Source organism: Cydia pomonella, chromosome 24, assembly GCF_033807575.1.
Source record: "Cydia pomonella isolate Wapato2018A chromosome 24, ilCydPomo1, whole genome shotgun sequence".
In the NCBI taxonomy this organism is placed as follows: domain Eukaryota; kingdom Metazoa; phylum Arthropoda; class Insecta; order Lepidoptera; family Tortricidae; genus Cydia; species Cydia pomonella.
The window spans coordinates 10,942,323-10,963,217 of record NC_084726.1 but is presented as its reverse complement, the minus strand read 5'-3'; the positions used below and the strand labels follow the sequence as shown (position 1 = coordinate 10,963,217).

Here is a 20,895-nt window from a genome sequence, read left to right as displayed (position 1 = left end):
TGATGCAAACGTTTTGCAAACGTTCAAGCTTGTCAAGTAGCTCCTCAGTGAGATTCAGAACAGCAATGTCCGCATGGTCAAGAATTATATTGGACTTTCGGGAAATTTGACGTGTCTTCAAATTAATCTTTAAAGCTGAATTAATAAAATAGGTATTTGTTTCCGTATATATTAGTGAGGCCTAGAAAAGGATGAAGTACATAAATTAAAAATAGCACAATATTGTCCTCATGACAAATAAGTGGCGTTTGATACTAAGTGACATATACGTATCATAGCTGCAATTTACTTATAAATCACCTTTAATAAGAGTCTGGGTGGAAAGAGGAGAGTCGAGGAATGTATAATGCAGTAAGTTATTCGTCTTTTGTAATGGGGTTCGTTTGCGTCAAATCCGGTAGTTCTGATTTAGGAGGACTACCAGATTTGATGCAAACGCTAATGTCTAAGTTACTGTATTAGTAAGGGAACTAGGAAATTTAAACCGATTCTTAATTGTATGTAACGGTTAATACCCGGATATTAATCGAAATTTCATACAAATAAAAACCGGTTTACATTCCCTAAAGGGAAACCATTCGTTCTACGATTCTTCTCTTTCCGCACAGTCTACCCCAAATAACTAATGTATTTATATTTATTTTTACTCATATTTTAGGGTAGCAAGTCAAGTAAGGTAATCTGTCATTTTTTAAATTATTTTATTCACCGTACCAGCTTGTTAGGCACGCATACACTGCACCACGGCACGGATACGTCATCGCTATACATCACAACGTCGCGTCATCTGCACTGCATCACGCCTGCGTATGCGCCCACGTCACCACATTACATTGCAGCCGCCCCGCGCCCGCGCCGCGCATCATCGATATTGGGCAATTGGTCCACTCGTGTTTTTAAAACGGAAGAGCAAGCTCACTCGAGGCCTTTTTGACACCTAACATCGTGTCTTAGGACATCGCGTTAGATTATAGTGACAGTTATTGAAATCCCGCCAAAAGCCATACTTTTGGCGGGTAAAGTAGATATGCATTATCTGTGACACTTACTTTACTCTGTCTGTCAAGAGAGAAACAATTTGTAAAAGCATTGATGAGATATTATTGTAAAAGTTCCTGATTAAAACGTCTGAAGAAGAACTACGTTTTCATATTTAAAGAGTCATACGTATCCCCTGAAAGAGGCTCACGAGGTGGGCTTTCAATTCAGTTAAGCTTTAAATGTAATCATTAATTAAATCTCTTTTATTCGACGCATTATTATAATCTATCTCCTCCATTGCTGCCTCCCTATATAATTAGCTCGTAAAGGCTCTCTTTATTCTTCAAAAACTGACTGTTTTACTCGGTAGCAAATTTTGTTTAACCCTCATGCCTTGAAATGAATACCTATAATTCATTGAGAATAAAGTAGGTAGTCAGATTAACTGATAAACCCGATTCTAAATATTATTTATTTAAATAATTACAGCATTATGAATGCTGCATGCAGGTACGTCTCTTCACTACACCCAAGACCATATGAATATATTAAGCGGCCAATTAAAATTTACTTCATGACATCAAAATTATATCTAAATATTACGCGCGCCCATTTCGCTAAAATACTGTCCATACATGACTTATTTCGTTTCATTTATTTATAAATATAACATATTTACACGTCAAACAATTCAGCTAATCGATTTACATTATATATCACTTTATCTTAAGATAATTACAATTTATTTAGCAGAAATACACTTAGGTTAAGTTATTTGTAAAAGACTGTAAGACCAATTCCAATAATATAACGTGATACTAATCTAACATGGTTCAATATGAGATGGTCTCTCTCCTTTAGAGGACCTGCTGAATTGCGCATTATGTCAACCTTCAACCAAAAACGTCACTTTTGACACTGATAGATCAGTACGATATAATTAGAATAGAATAGATTGGTCGGTACTGTCGGTGTATGGATTGAGCGGTCGTCTCATTCAGGCACTGAAATCGCTCTATGAGGATTCCAGTGCTTGTGTGAGAGTAAACGGATCGTACACTGAGTGGTTTAGCATCGAAAAGGGTGTTAGGCAAGGATGTGTAGCGTCACCGTGGCTGTTTAATCTATTCATGGACATTAGTATGCATGATTTGAGAAATGATGAATGTGGGCTGAGAATGAAAGGTTTACTCGTCAAATGTCTTCTTTACGCTGATGACCTGGTATTGCTGGCGTCATCGGGTGAAGAATTGCAGGAGATGGTAACTAGAATGCATAGATCTTTTGAAAGGAAAGGAATGAAAATAAATGTGAGCAAGACGAAAGTAATGGTATTTGAAAAGGGAGAAAGTATGACAAACTGTGAAGTTTTGATTGCTTAAGAAAGAGTTGAACAAGTGAAAGAGTTTGTGTATCTGGGAACCTTGTTCACTAGGGACGGTAAACATGATGAAGACATTGAAAGGAGAGTGAATGCTGGGAATCGTGTGAATGGGGCACTCAACGCTTTTATGAGCAGCCAGAAGGTGTCGCAAAAAGCACGGTTGGCTGTGCATAGAGGGGTGTTGGTGCCTACACTTATGTATGGTAGCGAAAGTTGGGTATGGCAGAAGAAACATCAGAGTCAAGTGAATGCAGTGGAAATGAGAGCGTTGAGAAGTGTGTGTGGTGTAAAATTACAAGATAGAATTAGGAACAGTGTGATAAGGGAAAAGTGTGGACTGAACGAAGATGTAGTAACAAAAATTGAGAAAGGTATGTTGAGATGGTTTGGACACGTGGAAAGAATGAGTGAAAGAAGGTTAACAAAGAGAGTGTATAAGGGAGAAGTAGAAGAGGGAGCTGGAAGGGGTAGACCTCGGCGGACTTTCTCTGATCAAATCGGGGAAATCCTGAAGAAAGGCCAGGTCAAGAGCACCCTAAACCAACGAGCGTGTATGAGGAATGTCATGAAAGTGAAGGAAGCGAAAGAGGTATGTCAGGATCGTAGCAAGTGGAAATCCGTGGTCTCTGCCTACCCCTTCGGGAAATAGGCGTGATTATATGTATGTATGTATGTATGTATGTATAGATCAGTATCAGTACCCCTAGTGTAAATTTTATCAACATCATAACGTGACGAACGCGTTTGCGTTAAGTCTCATTTTGTATAGGATTTTGAGTTTCAAAACGTCCCGCTTGGCGCGCTCTTTCTAAATCACATACAAAATGAGACTAAACGCAAACGCGTACGTCACGTTTCGAAATCGAATTTATTTACACTAGGGGTACAGATTTGTATCATATTGGAATGAGATTTAAGAGGAATTCCTAGTTGCGATTTTTCCATACAAACGCTCTCGACTGTTTCCTCCCTGGATTTTCAACCTAGAGCAATGATTTCTTCAAATAAGATCAATGATGAAATATGATCAATGCCGCTATGTTTTGCTTTTTCGGATTATTTTATTTTGAAGAAACTTATACCGCCTCGAAAATCGCAAAAACGGCTCAATTGAATTGGTTGCAAAAAAGGCGCAGTATGCAAAAAATCAAAACATAGCGGCATAGATTATTTCTTCCTCTTACAGTTTCCGAAATTTCATAATGATTGGTTGCGTGTTGGAGGAGGAAACAGTCGAGAGCGAAATCTGGATTTTTGAGTTTTTTGCGTGGGAATTTTAGTCTGAGCTGCAGTTGTCCTTATCGCACGCACGCACTCCCGCCCCTCGCAGCGCGACATAAACATAGATTTCGATATATATTATAATGAAAAAAAAAAAAACTAAGGGTCAGGCATAGCTATGATTAAAACACATCAAATTGTGTAAAAATATTTTCAATAATGTTAACATCCAGAGAGGAAATTGGGGACTACGTTTGTATGGAAAGGCGGTTTTGGGGTGGTCATCCCCTTTCGTCTTAAGCCACTGAAAAGAAAAATCTTAAACACTTTCCCGTAAAATAAGTACGGTTTTTTTTTTTCAGAAAAAAGGTCAAAATCGGGTGTGTAAATGATTTTGGAATAATTTTCTCATATAGTTTATAAAGTAATATTAAATCCTGTACCTTATTCAAAACCTTATATTATAATGACAGCAGTGCTCGTTTTTCGTGTCGGAGGCGGTTATCCCTATATATTATTATTTCCCTTAAAACGTCAACTTTTATCTTTTAGGTTAAAATTTACTAACACTAGTATTGTAAGTCTGTATTTAACTAACAATCTATGGGTAAATTGGCCTGAAATAAAGAAATAAATTAAATTAAAATAAATTAAATTATCTACTGGCAACACCAGACAGCCAATTGCAAGTCTATATGAAAACAAGTTTTAGATCTGGTTTCCTCATTGGCGTCTTATTTTTCTCCAGGAGCGGTCGGCCTTGGTAAGTCGACATCTAATGAAACTGAACATATTGTTAACTGACCATTTGTAACATTTTTTTAAGGATAATGAAGCCGTCCGAAAAAGAGTGAAGGAAAAGAGAAGCTTAAGAGCCCTTAATCCTTGGAGCGTTCTCCGATTTCACGAAATAACGCTCGATAGATGGCGTTGGCGCTCGGTACGCGAGCGCCGGCAACGCGACGCGCGTTTCAATGCAGACTAGAATAATCTTGATAGTTTTCAATATAATTTCAAGCAACATTAATTTTAGTGTCATATGATATCATATGGGCACTCTTTATTTTATTGTATATGCACAGTAGTTTTTTTTTTATGTACACTACTACTAAGTGTACAGACTACAGAGTGTACTATAACCCTTGCTCTTTATTCTGTCTCTTTCACACCAATGGAAAATGAAGAAGTTACTAAATGACTGCAGGTATAAATAAAGTATATTAGTGCGATAGAGAGAGAGTAGTGTTTCGTTGTCGTATCGTAAACGATTGGCATGTTGGCTACGCACTCATGATACCTAGCCAAGAAGCCAATCGATTGCGCATATTAGTTCGATAGAGAGACAGATAGTGTTTCCTTGTCGTATCGTAAACGTTTGGCATGTTGGCTACGCACCCATGCTGCCCAGCCAAGATGCCAATCGTTTGTGCATATTAGTACGAGAGAGAGACAGATAGTGTTTCGTTGTCGTATCGATTGGCATGGTGGCTACGCACCCATGCTGCGTAGTCAAGATGCCAATCGTTTGCGCACATTAGTGCTATAGAGTTTCAGTGTTATCTGAAATCACGTTAGGGTTTGTATTATTATTTTTGACCCGAATGAAGTCCATCCAGGTTCTTATGATGGAGTCAGGAGTTGGTCACCAGAACTCCTAATCTACTCATTATAATTCCATCGTGCTTGGGCTCAAAAGATTTGCCCTGACGAACACCATCGATCTAGATGAGGTCCAGGGTCTCATGACGAAGTCAGGAGTTGGTCACCAGAACTCCCCAGAACTCCTAATCTACTCATCATAACTCCATCGAGTTTGGGCTCAATAGATTTACCCTGATGAGCACCATCAATCTAGATGAAGTCCAGGGTCTCATGATGGAGTCAGGAGTAGGTCACTAGAACTCCTAATCTACTCATTATAATTCCATCGTATTCGAGCTCAATAGATTTGCCCTGACGAGTACCATCGATCTAAATGAAGTCCAGGGTCTCATGATGGAGTCAGGAGTTGGTCACCAGAACTCCTAATCTACTCAATATAATTCCATCGTGTTTGGGCTCAAAAGATTTGCCCTGACGAGTACCATCGATCTAGATGAAGTCCAGGGTCTCATGATGGAGTCAGGAGTTGGTCACCATAATTCCTAATCTACTCATCATAACTCCATCGTGTTTGGGCTCAATAGATTTGCCCTCACGAGCACCATCAATCTAGATGATGTTCAGGGTCTCATGATGGAGTCAGGAGTTGGTCACTAGAACTCCTAATCTACTCATTATAATTCCATCGTGTTTGGGCTCAAAAGATTTGCCCTGACGAGTACCATCGATCTAGATGAAGTCCAGGGTCTCATGATGGAGTCAGGAGTTGGTCACCAGAACTCCTAATCTACTCAATATAATTCCATCGTGTTTGGGCTCAAAAGATTTGCCCTGACGAGTACCATCGATCTAGATGAAGTCCAGGGTCTCATGATGGAGTCAGGAGTTGGTCACCATAATTCCTAATCTACTCATCATAACTCCATCGTGTTTGGGCTCAATAGATTTGCCCTCACGAGCACCATCAATCTAGATGATGTTCAGGGTCTCATGATGGAGTCAGGAGTTGGTCACTAGAACTCCTAATCTACTCATTATAATTCCATCGTGTTTGGGCTCAAAAGATTTGCCCTGACGAGTACCATCGATCTAGATGAAGTCCAGGGTCTCATGATGGAGTCAGGAGTTGGTCACCATAATTCCTAATCTACTCATCATAACTCCATCGTGTTTGGGCTCAATAGATTTGCCCTCACGAGCACCATCAATCTAGATGATGTTCAGGGTCTCATGATGGAGTCAGGAGTTGGTCACTAGAACTCCTAATCTACTCATTATAATTCCATCGTGTTTGGGCTCAAAAGATTTGCCCTGACGAGTACCATCGATCTAGATGAAGTCCAGGGTCTCATGATGGAGTCAGGAGTTGGTCACCAGAACTCGTAATCTATTTATCATAACTCCATCGTGTTTGGGCTCAATATATTTACTCCGACAAGCACCATCAAATTACCATTATGATGAATAGATTAGGAGTTCTGGTGACCAACTACTGAGTCCATCATGAGACCCTCGACTTAATCTAGATCGATGGTACTCGTCAGGGCAAATCTTTTGAGCCCAAACACGATGGAGTTATGATGAATAGACTAGGAGTTCTGGTGATCAACTCCTGAGTCCATCATGAGACCCTGGACCTGATCTAGATTGATGGTGCTCGTCAGGGCAACTCTATTGAGCCCATACACGATGGAGTTATGATGAGTAGATAAGGAGTTCTGGTGACCAACTCCTGACTCCATCATGAGACCCTGGACCTCATCTAGATCGATGGTGCTCGTCAGGGCAAATCTTTTGAGCCCAAACACGTTGGAATTATAATGAGTAGATTAGGAGTTCTAGTGACCAACTCCTGACTCCATCATGAGACCCTGGACTTTATCTAGATTGATGATGCTCGTCAGGGCAAATCTATTAAGCCCAAACACGATGAGGTTATGATGAGTAGTTTAGGAGTTCTGGTGACCAACTCCTGACTCCATCATGAGACCCTGGGCCTCATCTAGATCGATGGTGTTCATCAGGGCAAATCTATTGAGCCCAAACACGATGGAGTTATGATGAGTAGATTAGGAGTTCTGGTAACCAGCTCCTGACTCCATCATGAGACCCTGGACCTCATCTAGATTGATGGTGCTCGTCAGGGCAACTCTATTGAACCCAAACACGATGGAGTTATGATGAGTAGATTAGGAGTTCTGGTGACCAGCTCCTGACTCCATCATGAGACCCTGGACCTCATCTAGATTGAAGGTGCTCGTCAGGGCAACTCTATTGAGCCCAAACACGATGGAGTTATGATGAGTAGAGTAGGAGTTCTGGTGACCAACTCCTGACTCCATCATGAGACCCTGGACCTCATCTAGATCGATGGCGCTCATCAGGGCAAATCTTTTGAGCCCAAACACGTTGGAATTATAATGAGTAGATTAGGAGTTCTAGTGACCAACTCCTGACTCCATCATGAGACCCTGGACTTTATCTAGATTGATGATGCTCGTCAGGGCAAATCTATTGAGCCCGAACACGATGAGGTTATGATGAGTAGTTTAGGAGTTCTGGTGACCAACTCCTGACTCCATCATGAGACCCTGGGCCTCATCTAGATCGATGGTGTTCATCAGGGCAAATCTATTGAGCCCAAACACGATGGAGTTATGATGAGTAGATTAGGAGTTCTGGTGACCAGCTCCTGACTCCATCATGAGACCCTGGACCTCATCTAGATTGATGGTGCTCGTCAGGGCAACTCTATTGAACCCAAACACGATGGAGTTATGATGAGTAGATTAGGAGTTCTGGTGACCAGCTCCTGACTCCATCATGAGACCCTGGACCTCATCTAGATTGAAGGTGCTCATCAGGGCAACTCTGTTGAGCCCAAACACGATGGAATTATAATGAGTAGATTAGGAGTTCTAGTGACCAACTCCTGACTCCATCATGAGACCCTGGATCTCATCTAGATCGATGGTGTTCGTCAGGGCAAATCTTTTGAGCCCAAACACGATGGGATTATAATTAGTAGATTAGGAGTTCTGGTGACCAACTCCTGACTCCATCATGAGAACTTGGACTTCATCCGGGTCAAAAATAATAATGCAAACCCTAACGTAATTTCAAGTGAAAATGCGTTTTTCAGAAAATCGCAGCCAAATAACACTAGACCTTACTCATAGTGTTGTGTTCCTGCCGGTGAGTAAGGTTGCCAGAGCTCAACGAGGGGCGGGAGGGGGTTAGGGTCGGCAACGCGCATGTAACTCCTCTGGAGTTGCAGGCGTACATATGCGGGCCGTATGCTTGTTTGCCACCGACTTAGTATTAAAAAAAAAGTAACACTGAAAATCCATCAATAAGCGAGTCTGTTAGGCATACTGTAAAAAATGAACTTTTATTAAGATTTTCTAATCGCAGTATATAGCACTTCTCGGAACTCCGTAGCTGATTACGATCGCAACGAATGCCTGACAATCGAGCACAGGTCCGTCCTCTAAGCGCGCTCCGCGCGGACTGAGAGCGGGGCGTCGCTGCTGCGTGATTTATACGTGTTTTAAAAAAATATAAATTTACGGCAATGTAGGTCCCATAGTTACGATTTTTTTTTTATAGGTTAACATAAAGTTACAGTTTGCTATAATATTATTTTTAAAGCAAAATATGCGTACAATTTGCGGAAATAAAATATAATAAAACCCTGTTTTCGCCAAAAAAATGAAGAAAACTCGGAAGGTATTTTATCAGTTTTTTCAAATGAATCTTCGATTGTTAATCATTCCAGCCCCTCGTACGAGATATGTTGAATCAAATTGTAGTCATTCATGTACCAAATGAATCTTGTTTATAGCAAAATTGAGAACCGAAACGCCACATCTCACTGCAAAATTTGGAAAAGACTCCCAAAAAACCTCATTAAAAAAGAGGTTTAAAAGAGAAAATGAAAATTTGAACTGTTGGAGCCCCTAGTTTAGGAAACGATTATTTAAGTACGTTATCAGTTTTTGAATAAATACTAATAGTTACGTCGTAATCTTGAATGAAAAAGGAAGCATTTTACAAAATACGCTCGTCTGTAGGAATAAGGACTCTTAATGAGCATTATTAAAAATAGAAGAGGAAAAATGATCGGCCACCTGTTACGACACGACCACTTCATCAGAAACATTATAGAAGGGAAAATAAATGGAAGGAGAGGGAGGGGAAGGACGAGATTGAAAAGCTTGATTATATCACTATTGTATACTTTTTCTATGAGTCATCTAAAATATATATTTTTTAAAACATTATCATAAAGATTAATGATAAAATAAAATCAGACCTTTACAATTTAATTTGCAATTTAATCCCGTTTTCGGGTGCTATAATTAGTTAGGCAATTTGCCCATAGATGGCGATGTACACAATTATGCTAATAGTATACTTCTGGTCAAAAGTCTTTCGTGATTATAGTTACATGAGAAAATTGAAAGTTTGTACGGGTTTTTAACCGACTTCAAGATTTCAAAAGGTCCTCCTTATCAATTCGGTTGCATGTTTCTTTTTTTACATGTATGTTACTCCATAACTCCGTCATTTCTGAACCGATTTAATAAATTCTTTTTTGTTTGAATTTATATATATACAGATAAGCCCCGTTTTTGTCAAAACTCAGTTCTGATGATGGTATCCATGAGGAATCGAGTGAACTCTTCAAATGTGAAAGGCATACATATAGTGATTTTTGTATTTTCTTTGACAAATCAAGCATTTACATAAAAAAAGTGATATTTGATGAAGTGGAACTGCTGACGATGAACAGAACGGAACTCTTCAACGATGCATAGTTCACGTTTGGCAATTTTTTCTCTTTGCATGTTTGTCAAGCAGTTCGGTTTTCAAGACATATTTTTATATTTCTATCCGATTTCGTTTTTCTAATAATTATCTGGTGCTTTATTTCATGCATGGCGTGAAATAATTTATCTTAAATACAGTCGAATACCCTATTGCGGGTATCTTACCAGTCAACCACAGGGCAAATCTGAACTGTGTCAAGGTGAGTGCAGTGACAAAAAAAACATGTTACCTCTTTTTCTACATAATTAGGCGTAGGACGCTGTCTTTTTAATTTCATCGTATGAAATCCAAAACCAACAATAATCGTTCTTTCGCCGGTCTCCCTCATTGAAGTTGTTTTTTTTTTCTTAAATATTATTATTTTATTTTCAGGAATGCTATAACGTGTACAACAACTGGGTAGATATATTAGATTTATATACTTTATATCCCTTTATTGACCGAGCGTTATTTCTTTAAGGATATGAAGCTTACCTTTTACATAATCCATACTACGACACTTATTATTATTTTGTAGGCATGCTACTTAATATTTATGTATATATATGTTTTTTTTGTTACATCGTGAATCGTTCGTGATCTGGGTTCTAGCAGAATTATCAGTGCTTCACCCGAAAGAGTGGAGCGTATTACTGAGCCAGAACCCTTTTGTTTTGCTGCAACGCACACAGCACACATTACCTTTAATTGATGCTTTTTGTTCTTTATTTAATTTTTATTTTGGTGTTGCTATTGTTTGTAAGCTCTGTAAAACTAAACATAGGTATTTCTTTGACGAAAACCATTTTCGGATAGTCTACTTTTTAGTTTTTATACTCATAATGATGTTAATGAATTGTTTCTTTTTAATTACAGACCTGTCTACTGCTTAATAGGGTACCTACACTTACCCAAGATACCTATATAATTATTATTGCATTCATAATATTAACTATCTTTAACTTTGAGCAACATTGCCTAACGCTGAACAAGCACAGGAATTTGAAAAAATACTTTACTCCTATGGTTAATATAGACGGCCGCTTGGAAAAAACCGCTGCTTTTTCGAGGCAGATACAATTTTGCATGATTGCTGATGTTGAGAATAGTTTCATTCCCATTTATCTTCGCCGGGCACAGTTGGGAATGAATAATTCCTACTTGTCCGCCGGGCACAGGTGAGACGAGGTGCGTTCCCAATTGTCCCTGTCGACCACAAATAAGAATGACTCATTCCCTCCGTTCACGCGAGGCGGGGATAAAAATTGGAATACGCAAAAGCATTGTTTGTATTACATAGAGTCCGTCTAAGCCTCACTACCGCCGTCTAAGCCGTCTAAGTCACTTCCACATACTATCACTGAAAACTCTATGCAGAGATAACTTGGTCCGACTGATTACCTAATAATCATCGGATGAAATTAACGATGAATATACCTATGTTATTTTTGATTATTTTTAGGTATTTTCCCAATGTGAAAAATGCCCGGAACAGGTTGGTACTATACTTATAGTGCACAAATACATATAGTACTTACACTATATGTATTTGTGTACTATTAAAATTCATATGATTTAAATATTCAAAATATTTATTCTGGTAGGTTTCAAGAAGGAAAATTCGAACATACATTCTGATATAAAATTATATGCATGTCGTTTGCACTTGTTCTTTTATGTATTGACGCGAACGAGAACGAATGATAACATAAAGATATCAATTAGATACATACTCGTAATTAGAAGTTCGAATTTGCCTCTGAGGCTCCTTCACGTGTAAAGCATTCTACGGGGTCATAATTTGCCATAATACAGCCAATAGGTACGAAAGGCACAAGCTCCATTAGCACTGTCACTGAAAGTTGTGTGTTTTGAAATTAAACGGCCCGATTCGAAGAATGAGATACGATAACGATAAGTTCTGGTTTAGATAAGTTCTAATTGAGATACCGTTTGTATCGACATACGACTATAATTGACAGAAACAGCTCGATTCAGGCAACCAATGTCACTTTGGCGTTAGAAATATCGTAGACAGATCTTATTGGGATCATAGCGGAATCGAAATAAACGCCAATTTTGACATTTCGTCTAGTTATCGATCTTTTAAAGATCTTTCCAAGATCTAAAACGTGTCTTAATTATTCTTCGAATCGGGCCGAAAATCTTTTTCTACATTATTTTATTTCCGCGCAGAGTGTATTAAATAAATAATGTTGTAATGTGTACGACAAGGTAATTCTCTACTCGCTTGGAATCACTTTCTTATCTCACCCTGGAATACTACATTTTATTGAAGACTTTTACTACTACAAAGAAAGCGTACGGTGGATTTCTGGAAGTAGCTTCACTGGAACGGATTCGTGATTAGCAAGACTACAATAAGGGTCGATTTATATCAACAAACATTGAGCGTGCCAGACACGTGCCGTGGCAGACAAAATAATATTCTTCTATACAGTGTCTATTAATGTATTCATATACAGATACCGTAACGCAGCGCAGACTCGACAGACAACTCTTTAGTAAAAAAATCGGCCAAGAGGCTCGAGGCGAAACAACGACTCTATAGAGCGTCTAGTGGTGCAGGGTAGAGCAAACGGAAAAAGACCGCGTAAAAGGCCACCTATGCGATAGACTGACCAAATCAAATCTACCATGAAGGACCCCTGAAGGCATTGGCCAGAATGCCCAACCGCGAAAAATGGCGAGAAATCGTACGGCAAGCAACATCTGCGCCTGATGTCAGCAGTTGACGACGACGCTCTGCAAAGAGTACAACGACAAAGAAGAAGAAGACAAGCATAAAGGAGTAGCTTTGCAGCGCTGTGTACGTTTTTTTACTAAGAAGAGAAGATATTTTTGCAATAACTCAAAAACGACTGTTCGTTCATTCGTTTTGAAAGACTATCCAATGAGACGACCGAAAGACCCCACAATATTGAGTCAAAGCAAAAAATAGATAAAAATAAAAACATTTTGTATGGGAGGAAAAATAATTACAGTTTATATTTTACCGTACTGTCGCAATGCATAATTTATGTATCCATGCCAAATTACAGCTTTTCTAGCACTAACAATTACGGAGAAAAACCTCGGACAGACGGACATGGCGAAACTATAAGGGTTTCTAGGTGTCTACGAAACCCTAAAAATGCAGGGCATGTGTCTGGCACGCTCAATGTCTGTAGAAACGATCCCCTTAATTTGGCAATGTTCGCTCTGACGAACATAGCTTTTGACCCTCTTTTTATATTTTTTCCTGACCAGAATTATTAGGACTGTTCAGGGTCAGGAGGGCTTGAACTCACTGCCTTGTCTTTTTGTGCCAAATTAAGGGTTTAGTAAGATCGAGTTGATTAAATGTTACCTTATTCATACTCTATCAACCCGCTGTCCGCCCGTCGTGTCCTCGTGCCCCGTCCCCTGAACGCACGACCGACCTCTCCCGAACATTTACGAACACACCATCCAGACGCTGCGGGCGACGGGCTGCTGCCCGCCGCGGGTAGCGGGTGTGAACGACCAAGGTCGTGACAGTCACACGAACCCACCGCCAAAAAGCCTTCCCCTACTATCGAACATCACACTCTCGTTTTAAATCTGCATGGATAAATTACATGAAATTTATCATGACCTTTGACATTGGTTCATGATGGCTAAGATCAGTACTACTGTAGGTCGGCCTTTAGCCTGTCCATAGGACTTTTCTGTTAAACCATTGCGGCTGCGTCCCTGATACACTTTCATGCATTTTTTTTAATTACAGAATCCAGATGAGATAGTAAATCCGACTACGGATAAGGTAGGTACAATATATTTAAATTTAACAAAATTTCTGGTATATTATTATTAGACCGCGAGCCAGGAACAATTTCTATGACCAATCGCCTCCCGGCTGAAAACTCGTGTAGTGATTAGCGGCTAGGTATGATGAACCCTCGTGGACGTCAGCTGCCGCTCCGTTGGTGGGTTGAGGAATGGCAGCCACCGAAACACGTAACTAACTAACTAACTGCTTTGGCTCAGCGATCCAAAAAGAATCTTGGCCTCCGAAACGAGAGAACGCCACCTGTCCCGATCCAGCGCGGTTTCCTGCCATGAATTGGCATTCAGCCGACGCAGGTCCGCCTCCACGACAACAAAAAAAAATTCATCGCCTCCCGTTTGATACTTTGTCAAATGATAGTTCAGATGCTGTTATTAATTTAAAAAAATCGTCAGCCGGTTATTTGTTGTATAGATTAACACAGATATTTCTTGTATAGATGTTTTCTATGTATATAATAAGTATGTATTTACACGTACGTATATTGTCGCCTAGTACCCATAGCTATGCTTCGTTTGGGGCTAGGTCTCTCTGTGTAAGATTGTCCCCAAATATGTATTTATTTAAAACTTAATAGTTCAAAGCATTTTTGTTTCTAATTACTAGGCATTTTCAGAGATATGATTATCAAATTGGCATAATCATTCATAATAAATAATTAACACTTCATAGGAATAACGAAAAGTATTTGTAACTAGGACCTATTTTACACATATAGAATATCTCTTAATCATAAGATCATGAATGCGCTCTTAGCATCAGCGCCCGAGTGTGATTTATTTGCTGGCAGGTGGAGCGAAGTGCGAGATGAATTGTTGAGGTTCTGTGAGACGATGGATGCACGTCCTTCAACTGTTTGAATGTGGTTGTTATATCTTAGTGTGGTAACCTGCCTAGAAACTGTCGATGCCTAATTAGTAATTGTACCTACATAATATTATTAGTTAACCTATTTTTGTTTCAATTTGTTTGTAGTTTTGCGGTGACTTAGTATATACTGTTATGCTGTACAACTATTTTGGAAATAAATAATAATCATCACTTAACCAATTTGAAATATTTTTTCTGATTACAAGTGTACACTTAAGTACAGATTAATGTCAAAGTCTAGTTGAGATGATTGGATCCATGAGGAGTTGAGAAAACCCATCTATCTTATAGGTTGATGAGGTCTGATGATGAAGAGCAGGGTGCGCAGCCAACATACCAATCGTTGATTACAACGGTCACTTTCGCACTAATATAGAAGAGTGATAGGCATCCGGTCTTCCGGTTCCAGCGCCATCATGATAGTGATTAATTCCTTTATTTTTTACCCATTAATATTGTTTAAAGTGTAATATCAATAGCTTGTTATAGAGTAAACTAATGTGGTAGTGTGCAGTGAATGGAGAATTAATCTTGAAACGCGTTTAACCACCATTTTGTATCCAACGGCCGGTAGTCCATATGCCACTTGTAAAGTCCAGCTATCGCTTTACAAGAGTACAATTTTAGAGTAAAGCTCCTAATACCTTGATACTGGCGAAATACTCCCACTGGACTGAAAAGAATGAATGATAGCCAGCATTAGGCACCCAGAACGGACACCTCAAGGACACGATCACTTCGTATGGCGATATATTTAATTATGTCTTCTTCGTTAAGATTGTTCAGCAAGTTTATTGTTAATGTTCATGTTTTTATCAGCATATGTGTCAAGGTCGAGTTCTAATGATGATCCATGAGGAAACGGATTGAGAGAACTCCTCAGATCTTAAGAGCATACTTATAAATATTCATTTTTATTTCATTCTGAAAAACAAGCATTTAAACCGTCCTATTTTGGTGAAATATAACTGCTCACGAAGACCGGAATGGAGCTCTTCCGTGATAAGTATTTTCGCCTTGGGGCAAAGTGTCATTGTTATGAGGTATTATTATGATGTTGTGAAGTAGGTCTTTTTTTTTAATAGGTAGATACAAATTTTATTAAGTAGATACAAATTTCCGGCTATTTTCGAGCATGTCTGTGGACACCGTTAATACAGTAGCATAGTGTGACATCATACTACAGCCAATATCAACGATGATGATAATTATGTACGCCATGAACGCCATGAACGCCACTTGGTGTTCTAAAAATTGTTTTCTACATAATTTATTTATTCGCCATTCGCATAATAGATTGTCAAACGTAATATAAGTGCGATAAGACAATCACCATTTCCTTTGATTTACTTGTATTACAAATAAAACATATTAAATTATATTTTTTCAGAAAACTTCAAGAACGACGTTAAGGCCATTACTGGTAAGTAAGTAGCCTAACTTGAACGGACTAAAGCAGCACCCTTCCGATAAAATTTCATTGTAGTTAATTACTTAAGTTGGTCAGATCTGTACATCATCTAGTTTAACCTTAAGTTCTATTCGCCTCTGTTCCTAGAAGGCTTGCACTTTCCTCTTCATTATAGTTACTTTTATGTCACTTTGCCCAAATTCGTGCGATGTCTCCCAGAGCGAGGGTTCAAAGTCCCATCTCCGCATGTAGTGCTTTAGCACATCTTTGTAACACAAAAGTCGGGCCCCAAAGATCCGAGAGACCCCAGCCCAGCAAGTCACGCTTTCGAGCGAGGCCGAAGGAAGAATCTAAATCTAAATGTTTAAAATCCAAGCCCTGATTTCTTTTGCATGCAAGTACGCCACTGTCAGACGCTCTAGGCGCCTCCGGGCCTATGCCGAGCTCGCTTATACTTGGCCGTTGGCAGAGGAAACTCGTCCTTCGGCCTTGCTTTTTGTCACATTTGGTTCATGGCCGTGATCAGTTCTATAGAAGATCGGTCTCTAACATGTTCACAGGACATTTTTCTTAAATCATTGCAGCTGCGTCCCTGATACACCTTCATGCATCTTTTTATTTTATTTTAGAATTCAGACGAGTTTGGAATCGATAAGGATCCGAATAAGGTAAGTACAATAAAATGCAGATTAAATAATTTCTTTTGTAACGTTATTGTTTCCATAAGGCCTTATGGGGTACCCAAGAAAATTAGGCTTATAAAGCTTGTTTATTTCATAATTCCCACATGAACATCGCATGCCAATATGATTCAAACTTAGCGTTTTTTCATCTGATTACGAGATGCGGGGAGGGCGTCGTTGGTTCAAATAAACATATTTGTTCAAATAAACAATTACACATTTCTTCTAAATTTCAGTTCTTTACGGTATGTGTATCAAAAATGTTATTCCATAATGAACCGCGACGTTGACGCTGCTGTGATAAAATTGGGTACTTTCAGGGCGTCGCTGGTTCAAATAAACATATTTGTTCAAATAAATAATTACACATTTCTTATAAATTTCAGTTACCTAGTAGCCAAAAGTCATATTCCACGTTAAGCCGAAAGCACACAGGTCCTAGTAAAGCGGTTCTGTGCGAAACAAAAGCTTAGTTACAGAACACTCCGGGCTTTCGGCCTTACGCGAAGCTCAGTCTTGCTCGCTCTTGACCATTAGTTTACTTCCAAGCTCTGCTCTATTGTAGCTCGCCCCTTGCTACCGCTCGCCTTGGCCTCGCTTTTTGAGACATTTGAACATCGGTTCATGTCCAAGACTTGTTCTACTGAAGCTCAGCCTTTTCCCAGTCCATAGATGTTTCTCGTAAACCATTGCGGTTGCGTCCCTGTTACAGCCTACGTGTTTATTTTCTTATTTAGAATTCAAAGGAGAAAATTGGATCATATTCGGATCGAGTGAGTAGATATAATATATATTAATATTTATCTAAATTCTATCCTATTATACGTGCAAAGACATACTTTTTTTGTAATGGTATTGTCGTTAGGTAAAATGAGTCGAGCAGTCTCCACGGAAAAACACATAAAAACTTGGTTCAAATTAGCATTTTTATATTTGACCACTTATTTTTAGGAAAAATTATATATTTATGAATCTAAAGGAAAGTACTAACAACGAAAAGTAAGACTATAACAAAGACCACTTATGATAACGCTTGCTCTGCCACACTGACATATATTTCCACAGTTTGCTGACCCCTGGTCATGTCGTTGGGTGTTAGTATTTATCATTTATATTTAATTTATAGTTTTATTCAAATAAAGTAACTTATATAACAATTAAATATTTTTATTTTATGTTTTTTTCTTCAGACAACTGCCAGAACGACTACTAGGGCTACTACGAGTACAAAAACACGACACGAACCAATACCGGTAAGTAGTTTCACTTCAACGGATTTGTTTATCTAAATAAAATTACAACCATTAGTAAGATCGAGTTATTTCAATACTGCTACAATACTAATTATGTATTAAATATTAAATTTATTTATTTTTGAGATATAAGAAAGTAATAAATAACAACGAAAAACTGCAATAGTTCTAAATAAAAATGTATAATTAATTAACTTAAAATACAAATGAATAATTTAATAATTTATTTATTTATATTTTAATTTTGGCTTCGGTTACTGAGATATTTGATCATAAAATAGAACAATTTAAATGGATTATATCGTGTGTAATCTTAAACTATATCTTCATAGAAAATAAGTTTTTCCCTTGTCCCCCCGTCGACCGACCGCTATTAAGAGTTCGAAACGTGGGGGTGTATTTAAAGCTCACTACACGCAGGGTTAGAGGACTGAGGATCAAATTTAGCTCCGTGAATGTCGAAATTCGAGTTCTGTATGCAGCCGAAAATCGGAGTCATGTCAGCCAAAGCTCTCCTGCACTTTGGCCTTCGGCTTTGCATGAAAGTACACCACGGTCAGACCCCTGGGACACCCCCGGCTCTTCGGCCTATAATGAGCTCGCTTACACTTAGCCATTGGTTCAATTCCAAGCTCTGTTAACCTTTGGCCTGACGTATAAGCACACCGTGATCGGCCCAAGGTGGAACGCGGCCTTTGGCCTTACTTTTTTCACACTTGGACATTGGTACAAGGCCATGATCAGTTCTACTGAAGATCAGTCTTTAACCTGTTCACAGCACGTTTATCTTAAACCATTGCGGCTGCATCCCCGATACACCTTCCTGCATTTCTTTTTTTTTTTCAGAATTCAGATGAACACATTTCTTATAAATTTCAGTTACCTAGTAGCCAAAAGTCATATTCCACGTTAAGCCGAAAGCACACAGGTCCTAGTAAAGCGGTTCTGTGCGAAACAAAAGCTTAGTTACAGAACACTCCGGGCTTTCGGCCTTACGCGAAGCTCAGTCTTGCTCGCTCTTGACCATTAGTTTACTTCCAAGCTCTGCTCTATTGTAGCTCGCCCCTTGCTACCGCTCGCCTTGGCCTCGCTTTTTGAGACATTTGAACATCGGTTCATGTCCAAGACTTGTTCTACTGAAGCTCAGCCTTTTCCCAGTCCATAGATGTTTCTCGTAAACCATTGCGGTTGCGTCCCTGTTACAGCCTACGTGTTTATTTTCTTATTTAGAATTCAAAGGAGAAAATTGGATCATATTCGGATCGAGTGAGTAGATATAATATATATTAATATTTATCTAAATTCTATCCTATTATACGTGCAAAGACATACTTTTTTTGTAATGGTATTGTCGTTAGGTAAAATGAGTCGAGCAGTCTCCACGGAAAAACACATAAAAACTTGGTTCAAATTAGCATTTTTATATTTGACCACTTATTTTTAGGAAAAATTATATATTTATGAATCTAAAGGAAAGTACTAACAACGAAAAGTAAGACTATAACAAAGACCACTTATGATAACGCTTGCTCTGCCACACTGACATATATTTCCACAGTTTGCTGACCCCTGGTCATGTCGTTGGGTGTTAGTATTTATCATTTATATTTAATTTATAGTTTTATTCAAATAAAGTAACTTATATAACAATTAAATATTTTTATTTTATGTTTTTTTCTTCAGACAACTGCCAGAACGACTACTAGGGCTACTACGAGTACAAAAACACGACACGAACCAATACCGGTAAGTAGTTTCACTTCAACGGATTTGTTTATCTAAATAAAATTACAACCATTAGTAAGATCGAGTTATTTCAATACTGCTACAATACTAATTATGTATTAAATATTAAATTTATTTATTTTTGAGATATAAGAAAGTAATAAATAACAACGAAAAACTGCAATAGTTCTAAATAAAAATGTATAATTAATTAACTTAAAATACAAATGAATAATTTAATAATTTATTTATTTATATTTTAATTTTGGCTTCGGTTACTGAGATATTTGATCATAAAATAGAACAATTTAAATGGATTATATCGTGTGTAATCTTAAACTATATCTTCATAGAAAATAAGTTTTTCCCTTGTCCCCCCGTCGACCGACCGCTATTAAGAGTTCGAAACGTGGGGGTGTATTTAAAGCTCACTACACGCAGGGTTAGAGGACTGAGGATCAAATTTAGCTCCGTGAATGTCGAAATTCGAGTTCTGTATGCAGCCGAAAATCGGAGTCATGTCAGCCAAAGCTCTCCTGCACTTTGGCCTTCGGCTTTGCATGAAAGTACACCACGGTCAGACCCCTGGGACACCCCCGGCTCTTCGGCCTATAATGAGCTCGCTTACACTTAGCCATTGGTTCAATTCCAAGCTCTGTTAACCTTTGGCCTGACGTATAAGCACACCGTGATCGGCCCAAGGTGGAACGCGGCCTTTGGCCTTACTTTTTTCACACTTGGACATTGGTACAAGGCCATGATCAGTTCTACTGAAGATCAGTCTTTAACCTGTTCACAGCACGTTTATCTTAAACCATTGCGGCTGCATCCCCGATACACCTTCCTGCATTTCTTTTTTTTTTTCAGAATTCAGATGAGGTTTTCAATCCGGATTCGAATACGGTAGGTATAACTTTATATACAAGTACCTAAATTTCTGATAATTATACCTGCGGAGTAAACATTTTTTGTAACGTTATTGGTTTCCTAAGGCCTGAAGTATGTACAGTCGAATCCGTTTATTATGACTCTGGCTAAATTTATGAACCGGTTATTATAAAGTCATTACAGGGTGATTTTTTTTTTTAATATGTATATTATACCTATACATATATCCAATTCCA

At 38.6% G+C, this 20,895-nt stretch overlaps 1 protein-coding gene across 2 annotated transcripts; it reads left to right on the top strand.

Annotated features, from left to right (window-relative positions):
* The first annotated feature begins 1,472 nt into the window (after positions 1-1,472).
* Positions 1,473-18,105, top strand: LOC133531088 (uncharacterized). Of its 2 annotated transcripts, XM_061869187.1 has the most exons (11): positions 1,473-1,491; positions 3,949-3,966; positions 4,335-4,349; positions 10,394-10,420; positions 10,877-10,897; positions 11,463-11,495; positions 13,770-13,805; positions 16,090-16,122; positions 16,740-16,778; positions 17,531-17,566; positions 17,984-18,105. In XM_061869187.1, exons 1-11 carry the CDS (start codon positions 1,486-1,488, stop codon positions 18,080-18,082), a joined length of 363 nt encoding a protein of 120 aa, XP_061725171.1. In that variant the 5' UTR covers positions 1,473-1,485; the 3' UTR covers positions 18,083-18,105. The 2 variants fall into 2 exon arrangements, with proteins under 2 accessions (XP_061725171.1, XP_061725172.1); XM_061869188.1 differs by lacking the exon at positions 17,531-17,566.
* The last annotated feature ends 2,790 nt before the right edge of the window (positions 18,106-20,895 follow it).